Source organism: Stegodyphus dumicola, chromosome 1 (genome assembly GCF_044657685.1).
Source record: "Stegodyphus dumicola isolate Sdum_Otavi_A_Nest chromosome 1, ASM4465768v1".
Lineage (NCBI taxonomy): Eukaryota > Metazoa > Arthropoda > Arachnida > Araneae > Eresidae > Stegodyphus > Stegodyphus dumicola.
The window spans coordinates 45012929-45027802 of NC_140768.1; the positions used below are offsets into that span (position 1 = coordinate 45012929).

The 14874-nt window shown below is 31.7% G+C and overlaps 1 protein-coding gene and 1 long non-coding RNA gene across 5 annotated transcripts in view; one reads left to right on the plus strand and one right to left on the minus strand.

Annotated features, from left to right (window-relative positions):
- Positions 1-12705, minus strand: part of LOC146999071 (uncharacterized) — a 501133-nt gene extending 488428 nt beyond the window's left edge. Inside the window, exon 1 of the long non-coding RNA XR_015040466.1 lies at positions 12608-12705. This is a non-coding gene — a long non-coding RNA (uncharacterized LOC146999071). The remainder of the gene's footprint in view (positions 1-12607) is intronic.
- Positions 1-14874, plus strand: part of LOC118188260 (irregular chiasm C-roughest protein-like) — an 824083-nt gene that overhangs the window by 236752 nt on the left and 572457 nt on the right. Inside the window, exon 1 of one of the 4 annotated variants that reach the window (XM_085814211.1) lies at positions 12857-13033. The exons of 2 other annotated variants lie outside the window; for them this stretch is intronic. In XM_085814211.1, coding sequence (XP_085670337.1) covers positions 13022-13033 — 12 coding nt within the window. In that variant the 5' untranslated portion in view covers positions 12857-13021. Of the gene's footprint in view, positions 1-12856; positions 13034-14874 lie in introns of those variants that run through there. One more of the 4 variants, XM_085814195.1, reaches the window with a different exon arrangement.

Here is a 14874-nt window from a genome sequence, read left to right on the forward strand (position 1 = left end):
AAAACATCGAAGTCGAAAATAAAGCGGTTCAAAAACATCGCAGTTTAAAAACATCGTCGTGGAAAATATCGTGGTAAAAAATAAAGTATCTACAAATCATCGCATGACGATAACATCGCAGACATGCTTTTTTCAGGCATGCTTTAATAAGTGTAAATGGATATTCCCATAATGATTTGTGAGCGCAAGATGGAAAGAAGGATAATTTTTACTTTCATATTTTTTATTAATTAATACATTTTTGCTGAGAAAATAAAAAGGAAACTTAAGCATAAAAAATTAATGCAACTTATAGCACTTAATAGAATTTTAAACAGACGTAGTTAACTAACAAAGGCCATTAATAAAAAATTTTTATAAAGTTTTTACTGGTAATATTTCATGAAAAGTATAATCTATAAGTTACATTTAATTTTCTATGCTTAAGTTTTCTTCTTACGTTTGCAGCAAAAATTTATTAGTTAATAAAATATGAGAAAGTAAAATTTATCCTTCTTTACACCTTGCGCTCACAAATCATTATGGGAATATCCATTTACAATTATTAAAACCTGAAAAAAGCATGTCTGCGATGTTATCGTCATGCGATGATTTGTAGATACTTTATTTTTTACCACGATATTTTCGACGACGATGTTTTTAAACTGCGATGTTTTTGAACCGCTTTATTTTCTACGACGATGTTTTGTACCACGATGTTTTAGAACTGCGATGTTTTCTCTTTGCGATGTTTTCTCCCACGATGTTTTCTGTTTGCGATGTTTTCTCCCACGATGTTTTGTAGCACGACGTTTTCACCTTGCGTTGTTTTCTCCGCGACGTTTTCGTCCACGATGTTTTTGCCGCGATGTTATCGGCGGACACCACGAGAGCATAGCTCATTTTCCCCCCCTCCAGCATCCAAATAACCTAATAATTCTATAACTTCAACATAAATACCCTTTGAATTAGTTAGAAATATAGGGATAAAGTAATACCACGAGTTTTAACATTTTCAAACATTTTAAAACAACAGTTTCAAAACTAAGCTATGTCGTTGAGCTCAGAAAATTAGGTTCAAAAATAGTTTCGAGCATTATTAGTAGAATTTCGAAGATGAAAATTTGTAATAAATTTAGACATGTAGTGTTTCCAAGAATTTAGTCAAGTTTTGGGAGAGTTTGAAAAAGCCATTTGCATTCAACAGAAATGATTCCATCATAGATGATTTTGCGAATGATGATTTAGATTAAATACCAGATTATGTAATAATTTTATTTACAAAGACGTTTATTTTAATGTATCTAGAGATAACTCATACTATAATTTATAGGATAAATTAATTAAAACATAGGCTTTATTTTCCTCTCAATTACACCTCAGTTCATAAGTGAGGTGAGAGCGTAAGTTCTTGAATTAAAAATATATCATGTTAGCAGAATACTGTCTATGTGTATTTTAAAATACATTATTACAATAGAAATTTTCATTGCCAAAACTTATTGAAAAATTCCGGACCTCAATTATTCCTAATGGCATAAATACAGAAGTAATTAAAAAATAATAAAATAAGCAATAAGTGCTAAAACTGTTACGATGCTCTTTAGTCATAAAAAGATAAATAAGACATTATCGTGTTATTAAAAATGAGATAATGACGTTTTGTGCTTTTAAAAGTTATTCTCATCTTGCGTAAGAAAGTTAATTCCTATTAGCATGTAAGTACGTGATAGGGAAGTTATTTATGCCAGTATACCATTAACCTTATAACAGTGATTCGAAATTATATGTTACAGATACATTTATTAGAAGGTAGAAAATGCATATGTTTCAGAAATGGTATGCATAGTTAATGCAATTTATTTTCAGCCTGATTCCTAAAACTCATTTGGCAAAGATCTGCAAACAAGTCATTCGCTTTCAACAGAAATGACGTCATCAACAAATAATTTGTGCAATTTATGTATACCAAATTGCATACCAGAACGTGCAATGGTTTGTTGAAAAAAAAACTAACCTTCGGCTCAAAACCTCTTTCCTCTCGCCATTAATCTAGGTGAGCTACCAACTCCAAATGACCTCTTAATGATACTTCACTGACCCAATCGGTGTTGTAGGGCAAGGCAAAGGTACATAACACATTAGTGCATGCAAATCAGCCTTTGGCAGTGGGAGCAGGTGCGACTGGACGAAGACAGCGATCGTCCCGGTTCCTGGAAAATCATCGATTTTCGAAGGACGAATCAATCTGAGATGCATGTATTTAAACCGAGGGTCCTGAAACCAGTTGGTTTGGTATGTTGGGACATTTCCTACGGCGACCACACGAATGAGACACATATAAAGAGGGAGAGAGCGAGAGAAGCACATCCGGCCAGTCTGGTAATGATGGGGCATAATTATCCCAACCCCTTCCAAACAGATAAGAAACTCCGTCCGAATTCCTAACAGTCCCCTTGCCTCTCTCTCACTCTCAGTGTGTGTCTCAGTGATGAGGTTTAGAGATTGTGCTGCAGATAGTTAGTGTGTGCATAGGTTTGGAACGCCCGATGAGTTCGCGTGGTATTGATTACATTTAGAAGAAATTGAAATTGGGTTTTCTGTTGGCATGACGATGGCTCTGTCGGTGACATTGTTGGAGATTTAGTTTTCCTGATTCTGTGTGTGTTTTGTACTCCATTCTTAGTGTGTTATATATTAATGTGATTTGGCAAGTTTAATGAATAGCCCGTCTACTTTTTGACTGAATCTATTTCTTACTTATCCAGTTTTCAGTTTGTTCATATATTATATCTTTACAATTTAATGTCATTTTCATGGCACAGTAAAGAATTAAGGCATAGTATGGGGTAGGTTATATACTTTCTGATAATGCGATTATTCATTTATATATGTAATGTATTTCTTAACTTGAAACTGTTTATTTTATTTTGAACGATTTTTTTACTACTGTAAAACGTATTTCAATATCTCATTTGAGTCATTTCCTTCTGGTTCCCCCCCCCCCATGTTAACTGAGGATAACGCGACACGTGCAGCGATTTGAAGAAAACTGGAAAATGATCGAAATTACGAAGTAAAGCTTTTTACAAATGTAGCAAACAAAGAATTCAGTTCTTAATATTAAATTTGTTATACATTCTTACTAGGGGAAATGCCCCAAATGCTACACAAAGTGATACTAAACAAATACAGTAAAATCCTATATAAAGTGATACTAACAATACTATTCAAAGTGAATTTATAACTACTGATTATTTAATTTTCATGTTAAACGTACAACAAGTAAAACTGATAAACAATAATAATTTTAATAAAGTCAAAGTTTCGATAATTATGAACTGAAAATTATTCGGAAATTTCGAAAGCTGCATGGTACACAATTTACTTGCAAGATTTTTGATTAGAAAATATTTTCAAGCAAAAGCTTTCATCTAGTATTATTTTTAATTAAAAATAAATATTTATTTAAAATACATATTTAAGTTATTAAAAGAATAGAAATATCACGAGGCACCTAATTGCATTGCATCCCTTTATTCTTCGTTTATCTTAAAATTCTCTGTATTTTTAATTTTGCTATTTATAAATCCAAGGAGGCAATTTTTAATCTAATTTAATGCAAAACATACCTTCCTTTTGTTTTTCTTATTTATACTGAAAGCTCATTTTGACAATAATTCTGATTTACTTGAAAATATCACTAATTTCATTATTTAGGCAATTACGTGTGACATAAGCCAAGTAAATACGTGCATAATTATCACTTAATTATAATTTATTTGCACCATGACATTTATTTCTATACAGTGCATAAGCACAACTTAAAGTTTATTCGGATTATGACGCATTACAGTTAATTAAATCAGGAATGCCGAAAATATTGCTTTTGAATACTGGTAAATATTGATGATTGAGAGTACTGAAGAGTTCTTATAATTGCTCAAAAATGATATGTGTATTCGTTGCAGCATTCTTCGAATTCGCATTAAAAGTATTTAATTGCTGAAATTCGATCTGTTTTAAGTTGACATGATAAAGACTTAAAATTATTATTTGCTGCCAGACTATTAACTCGTTACTAACATTTCCATTTTGGAGTAGCTTTAACCCTTTGTCATTCCTAAAAAGAATAGTAACATCAATCATTATTATTCTTTTACGAACATTGTCTTAGAGCTGCAGTAATGGAAAATGGCGCTGCTTTCCTACTTGTTATTTTTTTAAATAGCATTTATTTTTGATAACGTTATAAATTCATGACAGGAAATTCAAAATATTCTTTAAGCATTAACTTTTGAAATTTATGCATTAACTTTCAAAGATAAATTTTTAAGGAGTAACTTTTGAAGATTTCTTTAAGCATTAACTTTGGTTTAATTCTTTAAACATTAACTTTTTAACTATTTATAGGCATTAAGTTTTGAAAAACGTTAAGTTTTACATCTTTGAGCATAATATCTCTCCATATTTCTCTACTTGTGAACCATCTATATAATTAATTCTATTAGAAGACAGATTGCTGCTGAAATCATCTTTTGAACTTCCAAACATCGAAAAGTTTTTGAACATTTCAAAATTTTAGTTCTCTTTAATCAGTTATTCAGATGTATTTTTTTCTGAATTACAGTCATTAGTTAATAGCCGGAACCTTTATTAAAATTATTTTATTATTTAAAAGGAAACCTTCCATAAATGCGTTGGTGCCATAACGCTGGGGCATCTCCAACCAAGTACGATTCTCATTTACTTTTTTAATTAGCGTAGAGACTAAAACTATTTGCACGGTAGTGTTCCAGCGCCATTATGAAGGCAATCGCAGTATTACATGATAATTCTAGTACCTTTTTGGAAGAGCGGCGTTATCAATGGCCGCATGAGTTGATTAAGTCACATAATAAGGTATATTCTCCCTCCTTTCGGAATGCCTTCGTGGTGTAACGGTTAACATACTCGGTGCGTTTTCGAGAAGTCCAGGTTCGAGTTCCGGCGAGCGCATTGCTCATTTTTTACTTCTCCAACATCAAAAGAATCTAATAACTCTACAACATTAAATATATGTATCATATTGGCTGGCGTTTTTAACTTAAATTTATATTTTGTAGATTATTCCTGAGAAAATGTTTTTTTCATGTGATCTCAAATTTTTCTCATTTTGACAATTTTTCACTTCTTAAAAGTATATTAAAAATGAAATTTATAGCAGAATCAGATGCTGAAAGAAAATACGGCATTTTTATTAAATTTAACTCCTTCGACCTAACTTGCAAGTAATAGATTCTATGTAAAAGATTTTTTTCCTTTAAATTTTCATCAGAATGAGTTAACAGCTTAATAAGTTTCGAAACTTTGACAGAGATTTAAAGGTAATGTGATACTTCCCTGCGTTAGAGTTTCTTTCAACTCCAGTTCGTTTAGTAATTTTTTTATATGCATCGATTCAAAGGTGAAAATTGCGCTCTTTGATAACATTCAGTCATGTTAACTCTTCTAACATAGCACGCTAAAAAACAAAGAAGGAGGCATTCAGCACTTTTTTTTTTTTTTTTTTGAATTCATAAATCCTTTTCTCTATCCACAGTACCGTAATAAATGTAGCGAAAAGAATAACTAATTGCAAATCTTAAAAAAAAAAGCTGAACTCTATCCGTTTCCGTAAAAAAATATGTAAATTTCAATTCTTTGAAGGAAAATTTGCCATTGATCAATTCTTTTATAACTGTTTTATTTTAATCTTTATTTCGTATTTCTTATCTTCCTTTCCCTCCAGTTTTTTAAGTCACGAAGTCGAATCTAGAAGGACTTTAATACTTTTCTTTTCTATTTTATCGATGAGACTTTAAAAATCAAATTATCAAATTACGTGCCTTTTTTAAGAGTTGAGAGTTTTGTGTGTAATAAATTTCATCTCTCTTAATTGACCGCATTTTATTTTCTTAATTTATTCCCTTATTTTGGTAAACAATTTTACAAAAGAGGATAATTTATTTAGTTTTTCTTTTTCTTTTCTTTTTTTATTGATGAAAACGTTTCTTATTAAACATCGGATGTGACGTTTTTATTACCTTCTTAAATGCCGTTGTCACTTTTTAAATTGTTGCCACAAAATATTATCGCCCTGTATTACTTTAAAAAAAATTAAACAATGAAGAATCTGCATGAATGTATGTACGTTAAGAGTTTTATTTTAATTTTGGAGTGTAATAGAATCAAACGTTTCTTTTAATTTGTAGGGTATTTATTTAAACTAATCAGTTATTTTCTGTTCAAAAATCTATTCTGTTACTTCCTCTTTCCGTTTTCCTGCCGGAATTCAAATTTTAGCTCGTGCATATTTAAATGAAGTAGAAAGATAGTATTTAATGGGAGGTTTTAGATTGTTGAATCAGAGCAAGTTTCGCCTTCTGAAGGCCACGTTAATAATTGAAATTCTACGATAACATTATGTCTATTGCGCCGGTGTGGGTTTGAGCCAAATTGTGCTTTTAAGTATATTTGCGTAGCCTTTGGTTAACTAAGATTTAATTTGAATTTCTCGCTTTTGAGCTTACGTCATAAATGGTGGCTGGTTTTGTAAGCACCATGGTGTGCCTTGTGTTCAGCTATTTGAGTTCTTAGTAAAAGGGTCTTTTACACCCTTCCTACGTTCATGTCTGATTAACCAGGCATGGCAATAAGTCGCTTCAAGTCTGTAGCGATAAGTCTGTTCAAGAGTATGTATATGCTACCGAAAAGAGTCAGACTCTACAAATTAATTAGGAATCATAAAATGGTATGATATAAATAACATACTCATTCCCATTGAACTTCTGCCTAAGTATTTATGCATTAAAGTTTGAGCCATATATTCATGCGTTATCGAAAGCTACGAGGTTCCCGTAAAACAAATACTGCTATCTGAGATCCGATATTTAAATGCTCCGACAACAAAGAAACGGTTATCTGTCTGTGATTTAACACCACTTACCTTCTGTCTACTTCCGTTTGATCTTCCTCCTCAATTGTTTCCTTTCCTTATGATCTATCCCCATACATAAGCAATATCCCCTTCGTTTATGTTCCGATTAATCGATATTACCGACTAACTACAATCTACGAAAATATTATGTTCTTTCTTTTTCCCACTTTTCCTATTCTGTAGTGTTAGACGATCTAACTCTTTAATGCTTCGTCTTGGTTTTATTAATTTTGTTTCTTTATGTCTTTCTTGCAAAGTATCGCGATAATAGTGGATTGCGTCAGAATGGGGCATCCTTTGTCGAGGAATTCGCTTTCATTTCTATTTCTGCCACAAATTACCCTCTTTTTTAACACATCCATTCATTGCTTAACGCAAATACTCATCTAGAGCATTACCTGCGGGCAGTGCGATAAATCGTTGTAATGTTGCGATAAGCAATCAGTTACAAAAGAAAATCGAGAGTAGAGAAGAGTCATTTCTTAACAACCTGTGTTTGGAGGTTGTTAACATGTTTTCTTACGGACAATACTTTGAAGAGAAATGCGTTTCACTGAAATTATAACAAATGTAGAGGAAATATATTTCTTCTTTATCCCAAATTTTTACATTAAGTTTGGCAAGTAATGAAGTATTTCTGCATTAAACTATTGCACAAGAATTAATGTTTTGAAATGTACACATTTTTTCATATATTTTCATTTTAAGGGTTTATAGTAATGTCACAAATAATTTTATTTAGGTTTCCTGTTATTTTATTATTTGTTTATTTAGTTTAAATACAAAAAACGATGAGAGCTGTCTCCCTAAGAGGATGTCGATTTAATTAATAACTGACATCGAATTTTGTGTTACGTTCATCACAGAAATTATGAATGCGAGAAGATACAGTAAGTTCTACATTAAAGATAAAAGAAAAGATTAAGAATTTCCAAAATTTAGTATTTTTTAAGTTCCAACAACTAGAACCGTAATGATGCAAGGCTAAGCGAATTTTCTTGTTTCTGCAGTGAAAATGTCGTATTCTTAGAAGGAGTGTAACGGTTCAACCACATGGCACCCGTCTCCATTTTGATTGCTATCGGATTTTGTATTAGCAACATGTGCTACATTGCCGCTAATGAGTCCCCGCTTCAAACACTGAGCAAAATTGTTCATTATCGGATTTTAACGCACATTTTTGAGCAATCCAATGTTGCGCTAATCGTGATACGATTGCAGCGGAAGACATTTTTCTTCAAAGCTTAGAATTTTTCCTTTTGTTCCGAATGTCTGTTGAAGGACTTAAAGAGAATAAAATATCATTTAATGATGAAAGTTTGTTTCAAGCACCGCTTTCTTTTTTTTCCCCCCTCGTGAATAATTTCTTTTGATTGTTTTGTCGCCGCGCCTGTGAAGGTGGCATTAGTGTAGAACAAATAATTTTCTTCCAAGCTCCTCATTATCTGATTTTGATTCTCTTCTTACGATTTTTGCATTAAACTTTTCAGATGACGCTTATTTCGCATTTGTATTAGCATTCTGGTGACATCCGATTTTAGTTTTCAAAATAGGGCAATTTCTTATAGATTTTATATTCCACCTTATAACCCGGACTTTTAATAATAAAAAAAAAAAAAAAAAAAAAAAAAAAAATAGGACCAAAATTTACGGTTTGCATTATACGCCAGATATAAAAATGATAGCTTAAAAAGAAAGAAAAAATTAGATTTTTTACATGCACCCAAATGTTGCTTATATAAAAGAAATGACATATCTTATATAATTAAATATTTTTGTTATCGGATAACATGAAAAGTTCGTCTTCCGTTGTATCTTCAGGCGTGTCATAGAATTTTGTTTCATCTTCATCATCATTGTTATTTTGATCCGTAAATAAATAATCATTATCCGTTCTATATTTCACCAACACGAAACATCCTTGCTGCAGCACGATTTCCCTTTTCTTTCGCAAATTATATAGGAATTGCATTTGCATTTGGAATTTCAATTGCATTTGGAACTAGCACTGTGTTTGCTTCTTTTCGCGGGAGCCATATTTACTACCAAAAGGACCACTAGATCAACTTCATTTCAATTAAAGTAAATGCAATTTAGTAAAGCCTTCGATTTTCACTTCAAAAGACTACAGAAAGAGAAAATATCTCACTCCTAATTTCACAAATTCATTCAGGTTGGAAGTACTCTACAACGGCATTTTTTGGACATTTGCATTGAATACAATCCACCCTCTTTGTCGGAATATTTACTCGTTCAAGCATTTAACCCACACACATATTGCTATAGCTTGTCAATGCGGTGTACCATTGTTCGAAAAACTAGGACAGATGTTCCAATAAGTGACATCAAAAGATAAGAGCATTGCACATATACCTTTTAGATTTCTTCGTGAAGAATTGGGTGCGCGTTGTACGGCGGATATACTTAAAAATTTTTTTAAAAAATGTAGCTTGAAATTACAGATGTGCGTTATACGCCAGATAATACGCTAATTATATGAGCAAAATTTAGAGTTGCATTTAAAGATGACCCTTTTAAACTCGTATTTGGGTATTGAATGTGTTTGCCTTTAGTAAAAAACTCGTTATTTAAAAATTGATAAATGACCCAACGTACTCATATGACGTATTCTGAATTACCTTTCAACTTGAAATCTTCTGAATTTACAGAAATATTACTGTTTTGATAGCTGAATATTGGAGAATGTGTTCAACCGAAGAAAAGATTTGTGGAAAATCTCGTCTTTACTACATTAATAATGAAATGTACTGGACATTTAATTCTAAACGAACAGGCATATAAAAGAGCATTATATTTTAGTATGAGGAAGTTTTTAGCTATATTACTTCGGTTTTCCCTCCCCATAGATTGAAAAATCAAATGTTGCTTCGAACACATGCATACATGTATGTGAATTTTGTGCAATTGCGTTAGTGTTTTTAAATAATACTTATGCATGCATTTATCTGAAACTAGCCACTACGCAGCCAACCTTCGTCAGGCTTTTAAACGTACAGGAAAAATGCCTAAAGGGAACACCAGACATTAAATTTAAAATGTTCACCGAATTTTACTCTGTAAAACAACCTCATGGAGGAAAAAAAAAAAAAAAGGCAAATTTCAATAAAAATATATTACATATAAAAATTACAATGAAATAAGCAGTATCTTTTAATACAAATATTAATTATCCAAATTAATAAATTAACTAACTTCCGTTGCCTTCCCTCAACAAATGTCCAGTATCCAAGAGAAACATTAAATTTAAAAACTGCACAGAATCATCGCCTTCATTTTTTCAAGTGGCAAAAGTGTTGATTTTCAACAGTCAGTAGTCCAGTATACAAAGCATTGAACGAAAAACTGTTGCCAAAACCACATTTCTAAAATAATGAAACTATTCAAAACGATGCGATTTCATCAAAAAAGATAAAATTAAAAAAAAATCGCATTCGAATTTTGAAAAAATCGCTTCGAAGTGCACTAGCTCTTGTCTACATGCGGCTGTGTACCAAATTTCATAGCCATGGGTCTATTAGCTTACGCGCAGCACGAACGAAAGACACACACACACACAGACAGACGCTTTCTTTTATTATATGTAGAGATGTTATGCAAATATATTAGGAACCATTTTGCATTTTATTGGGTTTATTTTCCTCGTACGTGACGTAAGTTTAAAATTTGTTTTACAAAGTTTTTCTAAAAGATCTAACTATTCCCTTCCCCCCGAAAACCAAATTCATATCTTCGTATCCAATGAACATCAACAGAATTTCGTCCTTACATTAATGTTGATGGTATGAAAAATGGCAGTGCATTTCAAGGGAGCTTAAAATAGGTCCGTGCTCCTCAAAAGAAAAACATTATCCAGAAGAGGAATAAAAAATTACCAGAAACGGGTTAATTAAATACAAAAAATAAAAGCAAATAACTAAATCTATGATCATAAAACAGAGCTTATCTGTTTTCATATCACACTGCGCAGATCGGAGAGCTTTAGAGCCCGAGAGCTTCCAGCGGAATCGGGTGCCCACCAGCAGCCGAGTGGTAAAATCGCTGAACACTGGTAGTTAGGTCTGGGCTTCGAATCCCAGCGAATGGACTGGCTGCATGGGTGTTTTGGTGATTTTCCCTGTGTGCAAGGTGTATACGAGCCAATTTCCATTTAAAAGTCCCACGCGAAGCCATCCCTCCCTTTAGGCAGGATAGCCCTTGAGAACTTTGACATAATTTCAAACCAAACTTACCCAGTGGGGTCGGTATTGGCAGCTTAAGGTTTGATGAAATTTTACAGGTAGTCAGAGTGATCAAGGGGTGGATAAGAGAATGTACCAGCATTTGATTGGAATAATCAAATCGCATTGATTACAAAAATCTATCAATAAAATTGATAAGTCATTATTTATTGTCAACGCATAATAAGGGACAATTTACATACACCCTTGACATAATAATAAATATAAGACGGAAATAAATAAATATAGACGGAAACACGCAGATACGATTGTCTGTTCCTGAAAAGGACTCTATGTAGTCAAAAGATATATATTGGTATATGAAAGCCATTTGCTTTTAATTCCACTTCTAAGACATTGAAAATTTGAATGTGGCAACGTAGCTGTTCTAATCTAGTGTAAGCAGGCTTTAGCCATGTTAAAGATTTGTTGCAGAAAGCAAGACATTGGTTCGATATTTTTTAACGAGGAGATTTAAGAATCGAATCAAGCAATTTTATGCCAAGTATCTTATTAAGTTAAATAATTAAAATGTTGCAAATCAATATATCATATATGCAAATGTTGCAAATCAATATATCATATATGCAAATGTTGCAAATCAATATATCAAGAGCAGCCAATCGTATTAATTAAAATCGAACTTTTGTGCAATTAGAATCTATGATTTTTTGTTGTAATCTTTGACAATTGCAATCTCTGACCATTGTGGGAAAAGGAATCCTTTATTCTGCCCGTATGTACAAATGCTACGCAAAACGATTGTCTAAATGAATTTAAGAGCGGTCAAAATGGATATTTTCGTTGAAATAAAAATACCCGAAATTTTTAGTTAGTGCAATACCTTTTTTACTTTGCACAAGGAAGTAAAAATGGGCATTTAAGTAAATGACTAATTTGCTTGTACCAGTGAGTGCATCTGTGGCAATGTTGATTAGCAAACATAAAATACAAGTATATATATAAAGTACTTACATAAATTATATAAAGGAAGAAAATTAAAGGAAATAATTAAAGAAAATTACCGTGTAAATAATAATAAAATGACGTATAATGTTAAAAATGTCCTTCAGCTAACACTTAACTTGCACGTTTTAACATTTTCAAAAACTAGGAAATTTGTAATCTGGTTAAGGTTTAAAAAATAATGCAAGCAGAGCCGTAAGAAATACTTAATTCGAAATAATTTCTTCTGCGTCATTATTATGCAAGTATATCTTTAAAATGTTACATAACATCTCCTGAAATGAAAAGATAATCCACAAATCTAAAGATAACACATGACTCATTCATAACAAAATAGCTCGTAGCTTTAATCTTATCTACGATTCACAGCATTAAGTTACGTTGTTGAAATCTGCGAGACAGTTCTTTCCAAAGATTAAGCAAAAAAGATAAAAAGCTCTGGCTACCAAATGAAACAATGGAATACCTTCTAAACATTTGCTGTCAAGGGTGTTGCACCACGAGCTAACTCACTTTGTGTTGTGCTTCTGCTCCTGGGTCTTTCTTTAAAGAAGAGGAAAAAAGGAAATTAAGAGAAAAGGGGGATGTCAGCATCCCGCGCGCCCTGGCTGTGACGTCACTTAGTTTATTTTTTCCCTCCTCGACTGCTCATGTGACGTCATTAGTGACGTAACTGGGGACAGAAAGCTGCTCGCACGAATCCGGAAAGTTTCCGCTCATTCTCCCGTTAGTCCGCACACGTGTGCGGTGGCTGCCCTGCCCGCTGCCTCTGACGATCATTTTTTGATCTCCATCCTCCCTACGTTGCTTAAACATATTTGCGAGAATACTGTTCTCTGATTGCAATGGATTTTTTGCACATATTGCAACTTCCTGAGGAATGAACATAAAGGTGGGTTTGATTTTACGTATAGTAGATGCTATTTTGCGAGTTACATTATAGACATTTATTGGAAATGTAAGTTTCGGTGTGACAGTTTTTATGGTAAAGAAGAAACGATAATTATACGTATTTTAGCATTTTAGCTTAAAAAAAATCTGTTTAAATATTTTGGAAACATTGTTGTATTTTTAAGAATAATTTGGCAGTGCATCGTTTACCATCAGATGTTTACGTTTTTGGTATAGCTAAATCCACTATTGTAATTTTTATCACATCCAGATCTAAGATATTAGATTTTATCAATTTTGTTAAATATCTCTAAAGAAATCTAAAAACTCTATTTCCATATAATTTAAAATGCTAACTTATTTAAATCTTTATTTGAACAAAGGCAGTAATGATCATAAAATTAAATCTTATATTAATATATTAACAATACGTATTTGATAAATAAAGGTAACACACAAGACGTTAAAAACACCCTTTTGGGCGTAATGTAAAACTTGAAAGCTTTCAGATTTCTTTTCGTCTTTTCTTTGTTTTATTTACAAAAATGATGTCTAAAAAGCAAAATTGTTATTTTGAATAAGTGTAGAGTTTAAAACTGAAGGCATTATAAACATTTTATTATAATGTATTTTGTATGACTTTTATAATGTTTAAATAAAGTTAGGAAAATTTTTGAATTCATTTACATCATTAAAAGTATTTAGAAATAGCTCTTAAAAGCATTTTAACATGTAATTGTTCTCTTCTTTACTTTCTGTTTAATATGTATTACAGACTTCATAGGTAAGAACGCTTACCTAGGAAATTTTCTGTTATATATATTCATAGATATCCAGAATATATATTCCACTTTATTAAATATTCATATCCATAAAATGTCTTTGTTAAGATTTCAACTCAATTTACAATATTAGAAAAGCTGTTATAAAACTTTGACCTAATGTTAGTCGAAACGGGATACGGATGACAATGTTAATGTTAGTCGAAACGGGATAATTATCTAAACTATAGTTTAAAAATTCTTTTCAATCAAATTCTGTAATATACATACATATATGCTAGATAAATATTTAATTGCTAGATAATAAATATTGCTAGAGAAATATTTAATTTAAATTTTCTGTTAAATTCTATAATGGTGTAACGAAGCATTTATCTATCTCGTTAAATATTTACCTGTATTCATATCTGCACCAAATATCTTCAGACAGACAGATGTTATAAATGTATATATGCATTCATATATAATACATGACTGATAGACGGGAGACAGACAAAGATTATAAATTGTGTACTTCTCCCTCTATATATATACGCATATATATATTGTTAATTCAACCTTGCATATGAATTTATTAATATATTTAGCCAAAAATAGATACACATTCGCAAAGATGAGAAAATATTGCAAACTAAAACCCAAGTAACAATTAATTCATCTTTTTCTTGTAAAATTATGTGGTAATACTTGTTTTTGAGGGGCGGGGTATTGTATTTTGCTGTATTATACGTAGGCTATTACTTTGTACCTCTAGCGTTTATTTTACGAAGCTTTTATATTTTACACCATTTCAGGTTTAATGAATATATTTGAAACTCTTACAAAATAGGAGCTTTTAACGCACTTAAGAAAGAGCTTTTTGCAAAGCACATTTAAAGAGGACTTTTTTAAATTTTCTCTCTCGATACAAAGACAAGCAGATAAGTAGAATCGTAAGGAAACAGCTATTTTGATACAAATTAGCGAAGAAGAATACAATCTTAAAAAAATCAGGAATAAACACAAGAGCACAAACAGCTTACTTATAAATGAGTACTTCTAGATAAAAATAAAGTGAAAG